The sequence below is a fragment of the Mustela nivalis genome (assembly GCF_964662115.1).
Source record: "Mustela nivalis genome assembly, chromosome: 1".
Lineage (NCBI taxonomy): Eukaryota > Metazoa > Chordata > Mammalia > Carnivora > Mustelidae > Mustela > Mustela nivalis.
The window spans coordinates 144923912-144942981 of record NC_139020.1 but is presented as its reverse complement, the minus strand read 5'-3'; the positions used below and the strand labels follow the sequence as shown (position 1 = coordinate 144942981).

General features: G+C 45.0%; 1 protein-coding gene across 1 annotated transcript in view; it reads right to left on the bottom strand.

The window, feature by feature from the left end:
• CMTM8 (CKLF like MARVEL transmembrane domain containing 8) overlaps nt 1-19070 on the bottom strand; it is a 106506-nt gene that overhangs the window by 8595 nt on the left and 78841 nt on the right. Inside the window, exon 2 of the mRNA XM_082724274.1 lies at nt 5188-5361. Within this exon, the coding sequence (XP_082580400.1) occupies nt 5188-5361 (174 nt within the window). The remainder of the gene's footprint in view (nt 1-5187; nt 5362-19070) is intronic.

Genomic DNA, 19070 nt, shown 5'->3' with positions numbered 1-19070 from the left:
ATATGCCAAGCCACTGGTCTGTGGACCATCCAAGCAGGCTCACAGAGAGGCCAGAGCAGTATCAGCTGCCAGAGCAGTATCAGGCCCTGGCCAGAGCAGTATCAGCTGCTAGTCATGTGATGACTCCAGCCTCCAGCCACCTTCAAGCCATCCCAGCTGATGAGGGAAGCAGAGCTAGACTAGCTAGACTGTCCTATTAAGCTCCTCCCAAATCACAAATTTATGAGCAAATCCAATCTTGTTATTGCTTAGGGGGAAAACAAAGTCTCATGCTCTACCGACTGAGCTAGAGCATTCTTCTAATTTTTAAATATTTTTAATATTAAAATTATAATTTTTTTCAATTTTTATTTTAAATTCTTTTTTTAAAAAAGATTTTATTTATTTATTTGACAGACAGAGATCACAAGTAGGCAGAGAGAGAGGGGGAAGCAGGCTCCCTGCTGAGCAGAGAGCCCAATGTGGGGCTCGATCCCAGGACCCTGGGATCATGACCTGAGCTGAAGGCAGAGGCTTTAACCCACTGAGCCACCCAGGTGTTCCTCAACTTTTATTTTAAGTTTAAATAAATAATTTAAATTTTTAAATTAATTTAAATTTTTATTTTAAATTTAAATAATTAAAATTTGAATTTTTATTTTAAACTTTATTTTTAAATTTCAAAATTTTATTTGAATTTAAAATTTACATTTTAAATTTTAAACCACTGGGTAGCTCAGATGGTTAAGCAGCTGACTCTTGATTTCGGCTCAGGTCATGATCTCAAGGTCTTGGGATGAAGCCCCATGTAGGGCTCCATTCTTAGTGGTGAATCTGCTGGGGATTTTCTCTCTCTCTCCCTCTGCCCCTTCCCTTGTTCTCTCTCTCTCTCTCTCTCTAAAATAAGTAAATAAATCTTTAATTTTAAAAAATTTTAATGTAGTAAGACATTTTAAATATTTTTAAAAATATAAAATAATAAATTAATGAAACATAAATTAAGACAAAAGAAACTATTTTAAAATATTTTGAAATTTTAAATTTTTAATGTAAAAGTCAGTGGAAGTACTTTTGGCTTAGAGAAGAGAGAGACCAGAGATGATATGGAGCAGAAGTCAGCAAACTATGGGCATAGGCCAAATCTGGCCCACAGCCAGTTTGTGGGAATAAAGTTTTATAGGGAAGACTATCACGTTCATTCATTTGCAAATTGTCTACAGCTGATCTCAAGGTGCAAGCAGAGCTGAGTAGTCATGACAGATTGTATAGCCCCCCAAAGAGAAAATACTTACTGTCTGGTCCTGTATAGTGGAAGTTTGCCCAGCCCTGATCCAGATAACATCCCTAGGAATTGAGACTCCGCAGGAGTGGAATGCAAGGTACCGCTCATTCCCGCATTTACCCACTTCCTCTCCTGTGACAGTCTCCAAGTTCTCTTCTTCCAAGTTCCAAGCACTTTGCTCAAGACACCCTTTTAAGACCCCTCTTTCTCCATAACAGCATTCCTTACATGCCCTCGCCCCCCTGGGCTGTATGCTCTCCCTGTGACTGCTACTTCAAGGGGCTCCCCTTTTTTGATTCCCCACATCCAAATGAGTCTTTCCTCCCAGTGCCCACCCAGGGAGGCAGGACCCCAAATCCAGCAAGGCTGGTTGTGCCGCCCCAGGTGGCTCTGGGCACATCGACTGGTTTTACTTTCAGAACCACATTTCTGAGAATCGTAGTGGAGAATCCTCCCTTTTGTATTTGGGAAAACCGTCCAGAGGCAGTGACTGTGCTTTGTGAAATCGAATGAGACCGGCTTTCTTGTGGGTTGACTTAGCTCTGAAGGCAGCTCCCAGGAAGAACAAAGCCAGGTACATTTTGAGCAGTGATGGTGCTGTGTGCAAGGCCTGCCAAGTTCATTTCTGTCTACAACCCACAAATACGCTATACTTCAAATCTGGTTTATCAACTAGTTATTGGGAGCTGGATATTTTTCTGATATATTGGTTGAAAACAAACAAAAAGAGAGTATCACTCTAGAGGTCTGTTTCATACAGACACGTGTGGCACTAAATGGGGTTCTTTTGTTTCTTAAATCATGCAGCTACTTCAAATTCCCCAACAAGACTGCAAATGCTCCAAGGCAAGGGAGACCTCACCTTTTATCTCTGTGAGCTCCCCTTAGGATGTGCATGCTCAGTCTTCAAGATGACACTAAATGCTGGCTCCTCCTGGAAGAGTTCCCAGCTGTCCCAGCTAAGATGGTAACTTCCGTCACACTTTCTACAGGGTACCATGATGATGGGATGATTTCATATGTTAACCTGCCTGGGCCACAGGTACACAGATATTTGGTCAAACCTTATTCTGGGTCTATCTGTAGGGGTTTCTGGATGAGACTAACATTTGAATCTACAGAGTGAGTAAAGCAGACTGCCCTCTCTAAGTGGGTGGGCTTCATCAAATCAGTTGAAGAACTGAATAGAATAAGAAGGCTGAGTAAGTGGGAAGTGCTCCTGCCAGACTGCCTTGAGCTGGGACAGCAGTCTTTTTTCCTGCCTTTAGGCTTGAATTGAAACATCAGGTCTTCTTCAGTCTCAAGCCTGGTGGCTTTCGGACTAGAACTTAGAGCATCCCTAGTTCTCAGGCCTTTGAACTCAGCCGGGAACTACACCATCAGCATTCCTGGGTCTCTGGCTTGTGGACAGCAGATCTTGGGACTTCTCAGTTTCCACAATCATGTGAACCAATTCCTTCTAATAAATCTCTTTATACACACACACAGCCTAAAGCCCGTGCTTCTCTAGAGAACTCTGACTAATACAGAATTTAGATCAAGAGTGGGGTAGAGAGATTTTGGAACCAGGAGTGGGATGTTGCTGTAACAAAGATCTAAAAATATAAAATTGGCTTTGGAACTGGATAATGAGTAAAGGCTGTAGAATTTTGAAGAACATACTAGAACTATGGATGTTGAAGCTGATTAAGACTTTATCTATTTGTCAAAGAGAGAGAGAGCACAAGAAGGGGAAGCAGCAGACCGATGGAGAAGCAGGCTCCCTGCTGAGCAAGGAGTGGATGCAGGACTCGCTCCCAGGACCCTGGGATCACGACCAGAGATGAAGGCAGATGCTTAAATGACTGAGCCACCGAGGAGTCCCAAAAACTGGATATTTAAATGGGGAGATTTTTTAAGCAAAGTGTTCCTCCTGTTTATAGTAAAATGCACAAGGAGAGAGATGAATTAAAGAAGAAACTGTTGAACTTGAAGGTTTGGAAAGTTCTAAGCCTATCCATATTGCAAAAAAAATAAGAAAGCTTGGGGTGCTGGGTGGCACAACTGGTTGAGCATCCAACTCTTCTTGGTTTCAGCTCAGGTTGTAATCTCGGGGTCTTGGGATCGAGCCCCGTGTTGGGCTGTGCACACTCAGCATGGAGTCTGCTTAGGACTCTCTCTCCTCCTCTCCCTCCATTCTTCCCCCCAACTCTCTCTCTCTCAAATAAATTTTAAAAAAAAACTACTAAAAGAAAGAGCTTGCTCCAAAGAGAACAGTACAGGTGTGGCCAAACAACCATTTGATAAAGAGATCATGGATGCAAACCACAGATCTAATCATGTGTCAGCAGAAGCCAGGAACGGGTAAGGGATTATACCTGTGAAATGCTGCCATTTGAACGAAAAGGGTGGAGATGGGACAAAATAAAGAATTGCTGCCGACTTCGAACCACAGAGCCATTTGACTGTGAATACATGCCAGTCTTCCAGAAAAAAAAATGAATCACCGAGAGGCTGATGCAGAGATGATCAGGCCCCAGGGAAAAGTTGGTTACTCCTCAGTTTCAAAAGGTTGGTCTGCCTCTCTGGGTTCTGTGTCTCAGGGGCAGGGTCACCCAACAGATGCATAGGGGTGACAATGCCACCCCAGGAGGCCTAATGGCAGAGCACTGAACCAAAGAGACTTATTCTGGAGACTTAAGACCCAATAGAATTTGTCTTGTAAGTTCCGGGTTTGCCTGGGACTCGCCTCCCCTTCCTTCTTCTCTATTTCTCCTTTTGGAAAGGGAACATCTATCCTGTGCCTGTCCCACCACTGTATCCTGGAAGTACATAACTTGTCTGGTTTCACAGGCTCGCAGCTGGAGAGGAATTCTGCCTGAGGATGAACTGTACCTCCACTCTCATCATACTTGATCTCGATGACATTTAGGCGAAACTTTGGATCTTAGACTTCAGTCAATGCTGGAACGAGTTAAGACTTTGGGGGAGGCTGAGATGGAATGAATGCATTTTGCACATTCGAAGGGCATGATTTTGGGGAGGCAGGGGCAGAATATTATGGACTGAATGTCTGTGTCCCCCCAGGTGCACAGAAGCTCTACTTGACAACATGGTGCTATTTGGAGATGCAGCATCTGAGAGGTAATCCAGGTTTGATGAGATCTGGAGGGTGGGAAGAGATGAAGGAGAGCTCATACTCTCTTTCTCTTCCATGTGAGGCCCCGGCAAGACAGCAGACACCTGCAACTCAGGAAGGGAGCTCTCACCAGAGACCAGCTCTCCTGACACCTGACTGCATCCTCTAGAAGAGTGAGAAATCCGTTTCTGTCACTTAAGCTACCCAGTCTGTAGTGCTTTGTTATGGTGCCGGAGCCAACTAAGACAGGTGCATTTGCTTATCTATATCTATTTCATCCCACACCATGTGTTCCTCTTAGTTTATCCCACACAAGCATCCAATCATCCTTGACTGCACTTGCTTCCAATTATGAAGACACCCATTTATTTGAACAGCAATTCATTTTTCGTTCTAATTCTGCACACACTGTGCTTCCCAACATCAAAGAGGTCTGTGTGCAAAAGGCTAAGGTTATGGCCCCAGGAGGGGTTCGAAGGAAGTGAGGTCTGCTGAGGCTGATGCCGTGATGTGCCTGTTTCTAGGTGATGGTGTTTATGGGGAATGAATGAAGAAGTGAACTTCTCTCTTCATTCAGTCTTCCGAGAACCGGTTTGCTATTTTGACTAAAAGAAATTCCTGGATGTTCCAGCATGGCCAGTTTCATACCCAGGTATAAAACACCTGCTGCACTGGGTTCTCCCTGGCTTTGTCCCCTGCTTTGCTGGCAGAGCAACAACCCTGAATTCCAACACTAAGGACTAGGAAGGACTAAGTTCCACCCTACCTAGTGGGCAGTGGACAAGACGACGACCCCTGGCTTCCTTACCACCGTTGTCCAAGGCACCTGGGGAATCCTGGTGTAGGTCATTGTAATGTAGATGATGAGGAAGAAGACGGTGAGGACCCAGTAAAATACAGCTACGAACATGACCCAGCCAAACGCAGGGACCCGGAAGTACTCGGTTCCAGCAATCAGCGTCCACACCAGCAGTCCCAGAACCTGTAAAATGGCAGAGGCAGTTTGAAAGAAAAGGAAGACACAAGAGGAAGGTAAAGAAGGAAGCAGGGAGAGAGAAAAAAAATGTTAGGGTGCCATTTACAGCTTTTGTTCATATTCACACACACACATGACTTACGAATACAAAACAGGGGTTGCAGACTCAAGTTTGCAGACTCACGTACCCACAAATGCCAGGGAGGTACAAGAGATGAACGTGGTTGGCTGAACAGAGACCAGAAAACAAGAAAAACTGTATCTGTTGTAAGGGGTGGTCTCTACTCAGCTCCAGCCAACTGCTCTGGGCCAATCTTTTATTAAGTAAACTCTAGCCCCCAAGGTGGGGCTCGAATTCATGACCCCAAGATCAAGAGTTACATTTTCCACTGGCTGGACCAGGCAGGCTCCCCTATTGTGGGTCAGTTTTGCTAGATTGTCATCTTTATTTTCCCCTCAAGAAAACACAGAAAATCAAATTTGTACAGGATCATCTTGATTTTTAAATGTCGGCACTAATAAGGAGTTCTGAAGCACTACGAGGGGAGAAGCTACACACACCTGCTCATAGGCTGATGCTTTCAAGGAACAAGACTGCAGGTCCACTTGAGGTGGTCCACGGAACTATCTTCTCTCAAGGGACGAACTTCTGAGGACTCCCCACCTGCCACCGCTGCCCTCTCCCCCCTGTCCCCCGGCAGATGGCAAATAATGCATGGCCTGAGAGAATTTTCAGAAAGGAGAACACCCAAGGGCCTAGTGCAGATGCCGGCATTGAGCATTTTAACATAAGCTGTGCATTTATTCCAGGAAGAGCCATCCAAATCTTCACGGCCGATGAATAAGACCAAGCCCAAAGCCAAATCAATCTCCAATTGACTAAAGGAAGATTTCTTTTTTTTTTTTTTTTTTTTGTTAAAGATTTTATTTATTTATTTGACAGAGAGAGATCACAGTAGACAGAGAGGCAGGCAGAGAGAGAGAGACAGAAGCAGGCTCCCTGCTAAGCAGAGAGCCCGATGCAGGACTCGATCCCAGGTCCCTGAGATCCTGACCTGAGCCGAAGGCAGCGGCTTAACCACTGAGCCACCCAGGCGCCCTTAAAGGAAGATTTCATCAAGGGAAAGGAAACCGATCTGAACTGTGGGCATCTTTAGTCCTGAACAAAGGAAGGCCAGCACAAAGGATGCATCTCATATTCCAGCACCTTCCAGGGACCAGGTCTTTATTCCTAGGTCATGAAAAAGTTAGTATCCCAACCATATCCCCACAGGAGTCCAGGGCTGGCTCTAGCTGTTCAGGCTCAGGACAAATTATTTCATTTCTCTTTTATCTTTCTTTGTGGCATATGGAACAAAATACTACAGGAATTTTAATCACAAATCTAGGAAGATTGTTTTCACTTATTTGTTTATAGCCTTTGAGAGCAATAAACTCTGCCAAAGCTTCCTGCTGTGAGGCCCCAAGGATGGGTGGGACACACATTGAACCAACCCTGTGGTTCATAACTTAAAGTCTAGTGGGGAGACATATCTGAATAATTGTGATTGTGGAAAATGCTATGAAGGAAAATGAAGTATGAGTGTATAATAGAGAGATACACCCTTGTTGCAGGCATGGGGAGTGTCAGGGAAGGCCATACTGCAGAATATCCTGAAGACCCAGGAAAAGCTAGCGAGACGGACAAGCAAGAAGACAGCAAGGGCAAAAGGTCTGGGGGGGAAGGGCTTTGCTGTATTCTAGAACCTGTAAGAAAGTATACTAAGTTAGGACACTGGTGCAAAATGTTTGAGAGGTCGGAGAGGGTGAGATTATATGGGCCCAGGAGGCCTAGGGATTTTGTACCTTCTCCTAAGGATGGTGACAGGTTGGAACAAGACAGTGATAGGACCAGGGTAAAGTTTTAATAGTGTCACCAGCTAGACCCCAAGACCTGACCTTTACTGCTCAGCTGCTTGTAGCCACTGACCTCTGTCCCACATTTTTCCTTAAGCTCTGCTTTCTAGCTTATCTCTTAACTGAGAAAAAAGACCGAACGGGTACAACATCCTGTGATGAAAACTGAGACTACCCCTCAAGCAACAGCGAATGCTTGGACCCAGAGTTCTGGTGGCCCAGAACCCCCAGATCAGTTTGAACTTAAACCCCACTCATGCCTCTACAGAGAGCCCACAGAGTGACCCAGGGAATGACTGACAGATACCTTTATCTTATTATAATACTAAATCTCCAGGCACCTGGGTGGCTCAGTCAGTTAAGCATCTGCCTTCAGCTCAGGTTGTGATCTCAGGGTCCTGGGATGGAGCCCCGCATTGGGCTCTGTGCTCAGTGGGGAGCCTGCTTCTCCCTCTGCCCCTCTCCCCTGCTCATACTCATTCATGTGCTCTCTCTCACAAGAATAAAAAAATCTTAAAAAAAAAAAAAAAATCTCCCCACAAGCTCCACAGAGGAGCCCCAGCCTCATTTACATAACACACAATGTATGTACAGGCAGGTTTCCTTAGGGCACACATGCAGCCTTACACTCCCCTCTACATGCAGTGACAAATCTAAATATTCATCCTCACCCTAAATAAAAGGAACCCCTCCACCCTTGCCTGGGGAGTCACGGCGTTGGAAGTGATTCCCCGTGATCTCCTTATTTGCTGCACGAGACCTCTGCCTGGTGGGGTTTCCATCCGTGTCTCACCATGGAGAGAACGCACATTAGTTTGGCTACAGTACTACTCTGGCTGCTTGGGGAGGATAGGCACGTGGAAGGGAAGGGAGTATGTGTGAGGAGACAAGCTCACAGACTGTCACAATAGTCCCAGTGGGAGAAGATGATGTATTCAAGACCAAGATGGTGGCAGCGACTATTGGGAAGTGAGGGAATTCCAGACACACATCCGAAGTGGCCAGGGCAGAACCTGAACAAATTTAGTAGGTTAGGACAGAGTGGAAAGATATGCAGTCTCTGGAAAGATGTATGGTGTATAAGAGGGCTGTCACTTCCTCACCTGAACAATGAAACAATAACAGGTGAATGGGCGGATCTACACCACAGCTTCAGAGCTCCGTTTTCAACCAACCCAGCCTGAGGCGGGCAGGACCTCCAGATAAGGATGACAAGTGGATGCTGCAGGGACAAGGGTGCAGGCCCTTACTGTGAGGTCATGAAGCCCGCAGACAGGTTTCCGAGGGACACTGCCCACTGCTCACCGCGAGGAGACCACCTATCTGCTACAGTTTGGATGCTGTGCCAGGGAGTTCAAGACAGACTCTCAGTGTTGCTGCTTCCCCTTTGGAGGCGAAAGCTGCGGTTCCTTTTATCCATTTGATACTGTATATGATTCCAAAGCAATGCTTAATGGAGACGTGTTTTTACGCTTCCATTCGTGGCAGCAGAATTGATCAAAAGTGAAGACGTGCAAAATGAGATAGAATTCCAGAAAGTGCTAAGCCTCACACAGACGGGGTTTCGGGCCTGAATTCATTTTAACTGACAGGTAATCTACACACAGAGAGATCCTCATCGGATCAGTGAGACTGATAATAGATGTAATCCAGCACGGTGGGGTCTGAAAGAACATCACGGGATTCCTGATTCCAACTGAAGGGGTCAGAACAGCCTTTTGTTGGTGATGCACAGAAGAAACATCACTGTGTGAAGAAACACAGCAAACAGGGTCAGGTTGTCCCCCAAGGGGAGTGCAAGAGTTTAAAAGTCTCCAGCATGAGCCTGTGTCCAGGTCGACCGGCTCCGCTAACAGCTCTTGGCTCTGAATGCAAAGACGTTTTTCATTATTAAAGCAAGCAGGGCCCACTGTCCAGAGACGCTTTGTTTAACGGGCTAGCAGTGCTCACCTTTTACACACGGGGACAATTTCGTTAACTGAGTCATCTCTTTAAAAGCAGGAATACCTGACCCATGACCTTACCCACAAACACAGTTAAAAGAATGCCCCCGTCAAGAAAAGAATTCTACCCAAGTGAATTTCCTAGATAACAGAAACAAGAAGCAAGCCTTTCGTCTACCACTATACCAATACTGACGAAAATCACTCTACAAAAATGTTAGTACTCTCCTGCTGGCTGTGCATGTCTGTGTTTAAGACAAACTCTAGATCTCTAGATCTTTATTTGCTTAAGACAAACGCTAAATCTTTATTTGCTTAGACTACAAAAATACTGTTTGTTTTTTTCACTGATGAGCATTTTTTTTTTTTAGGCTAAGACTTTTTTGAATAGTAAAGCTAGGACTTAAAAAAAAATAATTCCCAAAGTGATCAATGCAGGTAAAAATTTAAAAAAATATAGAAAGTATATATAAAATACACAAACAAGCAACAACCCCCAACCACTTACACATTTTCAAGAGAAACCAATACAAAAAATTTAAATCTACTTTTCTTAACTTCTTTTCCTTGCATCTGTAACTACCACCTGAACATCCTTTTCTTTCTCTCTTGAAAATATGGATCAGGCTGTACACGGGGCTTGTGACTGGCTTCTCTCTGTGAATAATATCATGAGGGACCTCCTTTCACGCCACTACATACAGATCTACACCAATTTTGACAGTTGCCCAGTTTTCTATAACTCGTGTAACCAGTTCCCGATGGAGAGAAATTGAAGTTATCTCCTTTACGCTTGTATAAAAATGCCCAGGGAACATTCTTATAATATACACCTGAATTCCAGGAAGGATTCTGAGAGGCAGAACTTCTAGGCTATTTTAAGTATTAGAGATACTGCCAAATTACTCCTCAAGGCCTTGTGCTAACTGTACTTATACTAAAGCATGCTTTTCCTTTCAACCCCAGGTACCCATGTTTTAAATAATTTAAAACCCAATTTAAAAAAAGAGATTATTGAGGCATCTGGCTGGCTCAGTTGGTACAGCATGCAACTCTTGATCTCGGGGTCATGAGTTTGAGCCCCACATGAGGCATAAAGAGGACTTAAAAATCTTTTAAAAAGAGAGAGAGAGAAAGATCTCATGTTTAACCTTGCCCTGCTTCACTGAATTGCAGCATAGAGAAAAATGTACAAATCCACAATGAACAACTCAACGAATTTTCACAAACTGCACAAACCTGTAGAACCAGCATCCACGCTAAGAAACGGAACGTGACCAGTGCCCGGAAGCTTCATTCTCACTTCTAGTTACTCCTGCCCTCCTCTAAGGGTAACAATCGTCCTGATTTCTAACACCTGAGTGGTGCATGTTTTTGAACTTCATATACATGGAATCCTACAGTAGGTATTCTTGTGGTTTGGTTTCTTTCACTGAGCATGGTGCGATTCAAGCATGACACTGAATGTCACTGGTTCATTCTCCTGGTTACGTGGAATCACTGGCCCTGCTTGTGAAACCACAGAGGGCTGGGTCCCAGTCTCTGAGTTTTTTCGGTAAGTCAGCAAGTCCCAGGTGGTGCCAATGCTGCCAGTCCAGAGTCCACACATTAAGAATTGCTGGTGTATGGGGTGCCTCGGTGGCTCAGTGGGTTAAGCCTCTGCCTTCGGCTCCGATCGTGGTCCCAGGGTCCTGGGATCAAGCCTGACCCTGCCTCTCTGCCTACTTGTGACCTCTGTCTGCCAAATAAATAAATAAAATCTTTAAAAAAAAAAAAAAGAATTCCTGGTGTATGGGGTTGTGGGGGGTGGGTAGGGAGAGGGTGGTGGGGTTATGGACATTGGGGAGGGCATGTGCTATGGTGATTGCTGTAAAGTGTGTAAACCTGGTGATTCACAGACCGGTACCCCTGGGGCTAATAATATATTACATGTTAATAAAAATTTTTAAAAAATCGCTGGTGTACAGCACTCTTTTTGTTTTAGCTTACGTTTTCCTGATTAGTGGTGAGGATGTGATAGCACTTTTTCAAATGCTTATTAGCCATCTCGAGTTCCTTCCTTATTTATTGATATGTTTTTAAAAAATCACTTTCTTGGGGCGCCTGGGTGGCTCAGTGGGTTAAGCCGCTGCCTTCGGCTCAGGTCATGATCTCAGGGTCCTGGGATCGAGTCCCGCATCGGGCTCTCTGCTCAGCAGGGAGCCTGCTTCCCTCTCTCTCTCTCTCTGCCTGCCTCTCCATCTACTTGTGATTTCTCTCTGTCAAATAAATAAATAAAATCGTTAAAAAAAAAAATCACTTTCTTCCTGATTTGTAAAGGTTTTTAGAGAAGAGGCATGGTAACGCCACATGTGGCAATATTTTCCCCACCCAAGTTTGTTTTTTAACGGTTTTGTAACAGTCTTTTGTCTTGCGGAAGTGTTAACCTCTTATGTAGTTAATGGGTCCCCCTTTAAGCCTTCTTCTATTCCCATCTTAGGAAGGTCTTCCTCAACCCAGGATTACACAAATATTCTCCTGTATTTTCTTACAGCTTGTATACAGGTTTAGGTCTTTAATCCAACTAGAATTGTGTTCTCTATATGGGGCAAGGAAAGGCCAATTTTATTTTTTCTAGCAGCTAGTCGATTGATCTGTTACCACGTATTGGTGACTTTTCATATATTGGGTTAGTTTCTGGAATCTTTATTCTCTTCCACCCATCTGGGAGACGGCGGTACCAGTGCCAGCCACGGTAGCTTCAGCATGTATTTTAGGCTTCTGGATAAAGATGTCAAATTGAACACATGAGTCTAATTTTGCTCCTTCCCCAAACCCTTCTAAAATTATCACAAGAATGGGATGGTTAGGAAAGGAGACAAAAGCGACACAGTTTCAGCAGCTTGGAACACGTGGATGAGGGATAACGAACTTGGCCACTGTGAAAAAGCTGGGGTCTAACTAAGCTGGTTGATGGGGAAAGGCAAGAACCAAACCATGGTCGCTGCAAGGTCTGAAAAGACTCAGGCACCTCTGGGACTAGAACAGTGACTGAGAGAGAAGGGGGGACGGCTAAAGTCATCGAGTTGCAGAAAGCTGTTTTAAAGTAGCTGGGTCCTAGATCGCTTTAAAAAAAAGGGGGCGGGGCACCTGGGTGGCTCAGTGGGTTAAACCTCTGCCTTCAGGTCATGATCTCAGGGTCCTGGGATGGAGCCCTGCATCAGGCTCCCTGCTCAGCAGGGAACCTGCTTCCCCCTTTCTCTCTCTGCCTGCCTCTCTGCCTACTTGTGATCTGTCTCTCTCTGTTAAATAAATAAATAAAATATTTTAAAAAGGCGGGGGGGGGGCACCTGGCTGGCTTGGTCAGTGGAGCGTGTGACTCTTGATCCTGGGGTCATGAGTTCGAGACCAAAATTGGGCACAGAGATAAGAAGGGGAAGGGAAGGGAGGGGAGGGGAAGGGAAGGAAGGGCTGAAATGACTCTTCAGTGTGAAGACTTCCCCATCCTTCCAATCCCTAACATTTCCCCTCCATTGGGTTCTTAGGGCACTGGCAGTGAAGCCTTCACTCACACAAGAGAAAAGACCTTGGGGATTCACCAACACACAGCTTGGCCCGGCCAGTCCACAACGGAGTTCAAAGTTGATAAGCCCCACCTATGTGCTTAAAGCATCCGAACAGCTTTGCATTTTCAAAACGCAGGCAGACAACCAAGGTTACCAGATCTATGATGACAAAAAAGCCGTATAATGGGGCAGGGAGCGGAGACCAAAACACAAACTGGAAGAAAGTAACTTTGAAGAGGGAGAGAAAAAAAAAATCGGTATCCTCAGGGAGAAAAGATATTACAGTAGTGAACCAGAAATAGGTTATAGGAAGGACACAAACAGTCCTGTGGGAAGAAAATTCACTTTTGAAATTACAAATAGGCTAGCAGAAATTAAAAACGCCATGAAAGTGGGACATAAAAATGAGAAAATCTTCTAGAAAAGATGACAAAAAAGACAAAAAGATGAAGGAAAAAAACAAACAGGAAAAGAGGACAATTAGAGGACAGGTTCAGGAGGTCAGGTGTCTGAATGATACATTCCAGGAACAGAGACAGGAGACAAAGGAGGGAAAGAAGTCAACCACAAGATAACTCAAGAAACCTCCAAATTTAGGACATGAATTTCTACATAAAAGAACTCCCCTGAGAAGCCAGCACAATGGATGAAAATAGACACAAATGGAAAAGGTACAACATGAAATTTCAGGATATCAGGTACAAAGAAAGGATTTTTTAAACGACCAAAGAACAAACAGGTCACCTATAGACCTGAATAGCGTCAGAAAGAAGAACAGCTTTTTTTTTTTTTTTTTTTTTTTAAGAATAGCTTTTGAACTTTACTAAAAGCAATAGGATACTAGGATATTAGAAGACACAGGCAAATGCTTTCAAATCGGAAAATGACTCCTAACCCAGAAACTACCCAGAAAAATTATCAATGAAGAACAAGAGGAGAATACATTTTTCTCCCCAGACATGCAGTGTTGGCTATGACTCACCAAAATGAGGGCACAAACTCTAAAAAAGGAAACATGTGTAGGCTGACCTGTAGACTTAGAGTTAACACAGGAGGGAGGTAAGGGCAATCCCCGAGAGGAGCGGAAATCAAGCAGGACAGGCGCCCCGGGCCAGGCTGGGACGGTGACTCAGAAGACCGGCATTACAGATGTGATCATCTCCTGCTTTATGTCACTTTACTTTCTTTTTAACCTGGCAAGGCAGCTAGGAAACGAGCTCCCTGAAAATGAGGGAGGAAAATAAGAAACAGGAAGTGAAGTGATGCCAGGAAACAAAAAATTCAGCCCAACCCAAAGGCAGAGGGAATTCCAAAGTGAAGGAAGATCCCCGGGAGAAATTCATCCAGGATAAAAATTAAACTGTGATGATCTGATGTGACTGCCCTTGGGGGAAACCTTCCTGAGAGGCTGTTATAGGAAAAATTGGGGCAAATTAGCTACCAAAAAACCCCCTAAGCAAACAGAAACAGCAAGAGAGACAACAGTACTACTATTAACTTCGGTAAAGAACAAAAGAAACTACAAAAGTGGTTTGTAGTTAGATGTTCACTACAATACTCCATCCTAAATGATATTTGCATAGAGATAATAGTAAACACTAAACATTGACTTAAATGAATTATAATACGGAGAAGGGAAACAATGGGGGTGGTGCACTGGACGGACTTGTGTCCCCCTGCCCAAATACCTATGTTGAAGCCCTGACCCTCAATGTGATAGTATTTGGAGATGGGGGCCATTAAGAGGTACTTAGGTCTAGCTGAGGTCATGAGGGCAGGGTCCTCAATGATGGGATCAGGGCTTATAAGAAAAGGTACCAGAAAGCACCCCCAACCCCACCTGCCTCTGCTATGCACTGAAGAAAAGTCATGCAAGGACTCAGGACGAAGGCAGCTGTCTTACAACCCAAGGAGAAAGGTCTCACCAGACACCAACCCCACCAGCACCTTGATCATGGAATTCTGGATACTGGAAGCCACCCAGTCTATGGTCTATTGTTATGGTGGCCCAAGCTAAGGCAGATGGCAACAGATAGTTACCAGTTAACATGTAACATTGAGTCAGAAGATGGCACTGCCCACATTATTTGCAGCTATGGATATGAGTAAAGGCAGAGGTGTCCCAAGTGGCAGTCTCTGGGGAGGGAGACCCTGGAGTAAGGAGGTATGGTGGTGAGAATGTTTGTTATAAGCCCTTCTGATCTCAATTGCTTCCCAAGAATTTTCTGGCTAAGCCAACTACAATAACCAGTTCTGATGTTCTCCAATATTTCCATTACTTGTTTTTCTTGTGTTGCATTAACTGGAATCTCCAGAGCCATCTTCTACCACATGATAGTGACCATCCTTTTTATTCTACTTTATTGTTCATTTGATGTTTACATTTGTACAAGGTCTGTTTTTGACAGTGGATGTATATACCCTTGGTCAAGCTGAAGAGTTTCATTTTTTTAGCAAACTAAGATTTCTTCTCCAACCTCCCCCACGAACAAGAAGGCAATGCACTCAGTTTAATGGATTTTTTGTATCTCCCTTTTACAATTAAGTGGAGTATTCCTAACACAGCTAAACCTTTTAATGACCCAACCCAGGTCGTTAAGAGCACTATTTTGATTACTGCCTTGTGCTTTGGCATGAGCTTGCCCATCTCGACTCTAAATGGTACCAGACACCTGTGATTTATTTTCATTGAAATCATCAATGATCACCTCTTGAGGCTCTTAGTGAGCTGATTCCAACAGCCCCTCCCCTGCCCTTCATTTGTACATGCCCACACGTTATCTTTATTGAAATATCCTATGAACCCAAGAAAATCACACCGAGGGGCACCTGGGTGGCTCAGTGGGTTAAGCCTCTGCCTTCGGCTCAGGTCATGATCTCAGGGTCCTGGGATTGAGTCCCACATCGGGCTCTCTGCTTGGCAGGGAGCCTGCTTCCTCCCCCTCTCTCTCTGCCAGCCTCTCTGCCTACTTGTGATCTCTCTCTGTCAAATAAATAAATAAAATCTTAAAAAAAAAAATCACACCGAAAGGCAAAATAAAGTTTGTGAGGCTTCTCCTGTGAAGTCAAGTCTACAAAGCCTGTGAACTTTGGGACAGTCATTCTGCCACTCAGAGGAATTACCGGATGGTGACGCTAACGGCTTCCATTTATTCAAATGTCCACTGGGCATCTAAGATGAGCTGGGTTTCTCTAGTGCCTCTAGTAGGGCAGGGGCACAGGTGGCGGGATTTATTTCTGCAATCAGTCTTGACTGGTACAAGCACCATCACTGCGTCTGTATTCAGCCTCGAAGGCAGATAGGTGACTTCTGATGATTAACGAAGCTACCCTAGGAGCAAGGTACTGGTTGTTTCCGGCTGGCTCTGCCCTAGGGGGGGCTGCCTTGCTCCAGGCGTGAGCTCAGCACACCTGTGCTACACCTTGCTGCGCTTTCAATCATTTACCATTTTAATTCCTTGCAATGGAGTGGCACTGGAAATCTGCTATTGTCCATCCACCCGCTGACCCCAGAGTAGATGCCTCAGTGAGTATTTAACTACAAACTGTGTGAGTCCTATATAACAAAGGAGGCTGATACAGCAATGTCAAAGCCTAAGGACCCAGCCAAGCCTGCACGGTCAGAGGAGATCTGACACTTATCAGTGAATGGGAGTCAGCCAGGCAAAAATGTGTAGGGTAGAGGGCCTGTGAACACGGAGACAGCTACCCCAGCTGGCCTAGCGCTGTGAATCTCCCAGAGCTGTGAATCTCCCAGAGCGTCTGTCCGAAAGCAGGAATATCAGCGGGAGGTCCAGCTCCAGAGCCAGCTGACCTGGGGCCCAGCACTTGGATAGCAGTCTCCTCCAGACAGCACCCTTTCTCAAAGTCAAGGCTCATTCTGAGTCTGCGGGCCAAAGAACGCTTGCCCTGGAAGAGAAGCGTAGGAGATGCTCAGAAGCAACGAGCTTACGATCACAAAGCTAGGCAGCGGTCAAAGCAGAACCAGCATTCAGTTGGGACTTCCAGTCCAATGATGCTTTAAATTAATTGTACTGTAAGGTCTTGATTTCTTTATTCTCCCACTTCTTCCTTCTCCTTCCCCATTGTTAGAGTGACGCTACCACTCGTGGTAATTCAGACTGAGAGGCAGAGTACCTCAGTAACGGAATCATGGACTCTGGAGTCAGCCAACTGACGTGGAGAACCAAGGCCAAAGAAAAAAAATTAAATCTCCTTACACTTTACAATCCGCTGACAAGTCCTGAGACAGGCGGAGTGACCTTCCTTTAAGAGCTCAACTGCCTCAATGTTGATCTTTGCTAAGTGCAAAAGGCAATCTTAGCTTAACATTAGCCTGACTTCCGGGATCCTCTAAGTCTTCTTTAACATATAAAAATTCCTTTGGGAAACTTCATCTCCTCCTCCCCCTCCAAGATACCTGTTGGCAATCATGCCCCAAGCATGTGACCCACTGATACATATCTGAAAGGTCTCATAACTCAGGTTTTACTAGGCAGTAGTAAATGACCTTTTCCTAACAACAGTGAGATCCTGGTCCAGAAATCTTGCTTCCAAATTCCTTAGAGACTTACGCTGTCCCCAACCCCCTCCCACCTTAGAAGTATATATAATCCGACACTCCTTACAACCCCACTGCAGCTCTTTCTACCCATGGGTCCTGCCCCCATGCTTTACTAAAACCACCCTTTTTGCACTGAAGACTCCTCAAGAATTCCCTCTTGACCATTTGCTCCAAACCCCAACATTTTCACATCACTAACCAGAGCCTCGGTTTTCTAATCGATAAAATGGGGATACAGAAACACGCCTCACAGAGGGTGGGAAGACAAAAGATTTAAGTAATACCCACACAACAGTGCTTGGTACAAGCTAGGTGTTGTGTCTGTTATAGCCATTATGCGAGCATAATGTTAGGAGGTTTACAAAGACTCAGGAGTGCCATCTCTCTTCCTTTCTTAGGCAAGAAGCAGCTTTTTCTCTGTAATTCAGGATCTTTACACTTGCATGGAGCCAAGGAGCCCTATCTCTCTTCCAGCTCCCTGGATGTATGGCTTGAACTTGAGCGCTCTCCCATAAGCACAAATACCAACAAGATGGCAGGCTAAGTGGACTCCAGCTCTGTCCTCCCTGTCCAGTGTGGACACCTTCAGTGTCACCATTACTGTGTCCTGTGCGGTTCACTAGTATGATGCCATGGCTGTCTGGCCTGGTAGAAAGATTCAGGCTTTGAATTCTTACCAGCTGTATGACTGTGCAAATTAATTTATTTACCCAGTATATATGGAGCAGTTACTCTATGCCGGTCCCGCCTCCCCCCCCCGCCCCCCCGCAGGAGTGCCATCATGAGGTTGGCACGGAGCTGGTCAAGATCAGGCCTTTTTATCTACTTAAGTCTCACATGCGACACCTTGGCTCATCTTAAAGAAGGAAAAGTAGGAAGAAAATAGGGATGGCAGCAAATCCTATTTGCTCTGATGGTTTAAACTCCCAATTCAAAGAGTGTGCTTTTAACTCAATGAATTCCAAGAAATCCTGGAAGAAAGTTGCTACCCTATAGAGGTCGACAAAAGAGCCAGCTTGGGTCAGCAAATGTGCTCTGAGCCCTTATTACATGCCAGACCCAGTGCTGGGTGGAGGGTCCAAAGGTGGGCAAGGCACGCAATCACTGCCCCTGAGCAATGTACCATCTAGCGTGAGACAAACACAGCTCAGTACACTCTTCTTCACCAGGGCGTTGAGAACTATGGCCTGTGGCCTCATGCCCCCCACCCCGGTGTGTGCAAGACTTCAACACAGCCATGCTATTTAACCTCCATGTTACCTATGGCTGTTTTCGTGCTATGATGGCAGAGTACCATATGTGGTCCTTGGCTGCAAAGCCGAAAGTATTCACAATTTGGCCTTTTATAGGAAAAAAACAAAAACAAAGAACGAAAAAACCTAGACACTCCTGTTGACCAGCACCCACACCACCCTCTGCCCCGGAAAGATACATGCACTTAACAGTTTTGGTTCCTGCACTGTTTCAAAGAAACAAGATTATTACTATGTTGAGCCAGAAGAGACGATAGGATAAAAGCCTGTACCCTTTCCTGCATCATCAAAGAATGACATTACCCTCAAGCTGACTGCTGCCTACACCTGCTCAGTATTTTCTTTATGGAGTCAAAGGTATCTTTAACCCAGGCATTTCCATGCCCCCTCCAGATTATAATCTGCCTCCGAAAAGCAAACTCTTCTGTTCAGCAAGCATGTGATCTTCTCCATTTATCCACTAGAGGGTGGCCAGACACTGCTTATGAAAGATGAAGGCGCTATGCTGCCTGTT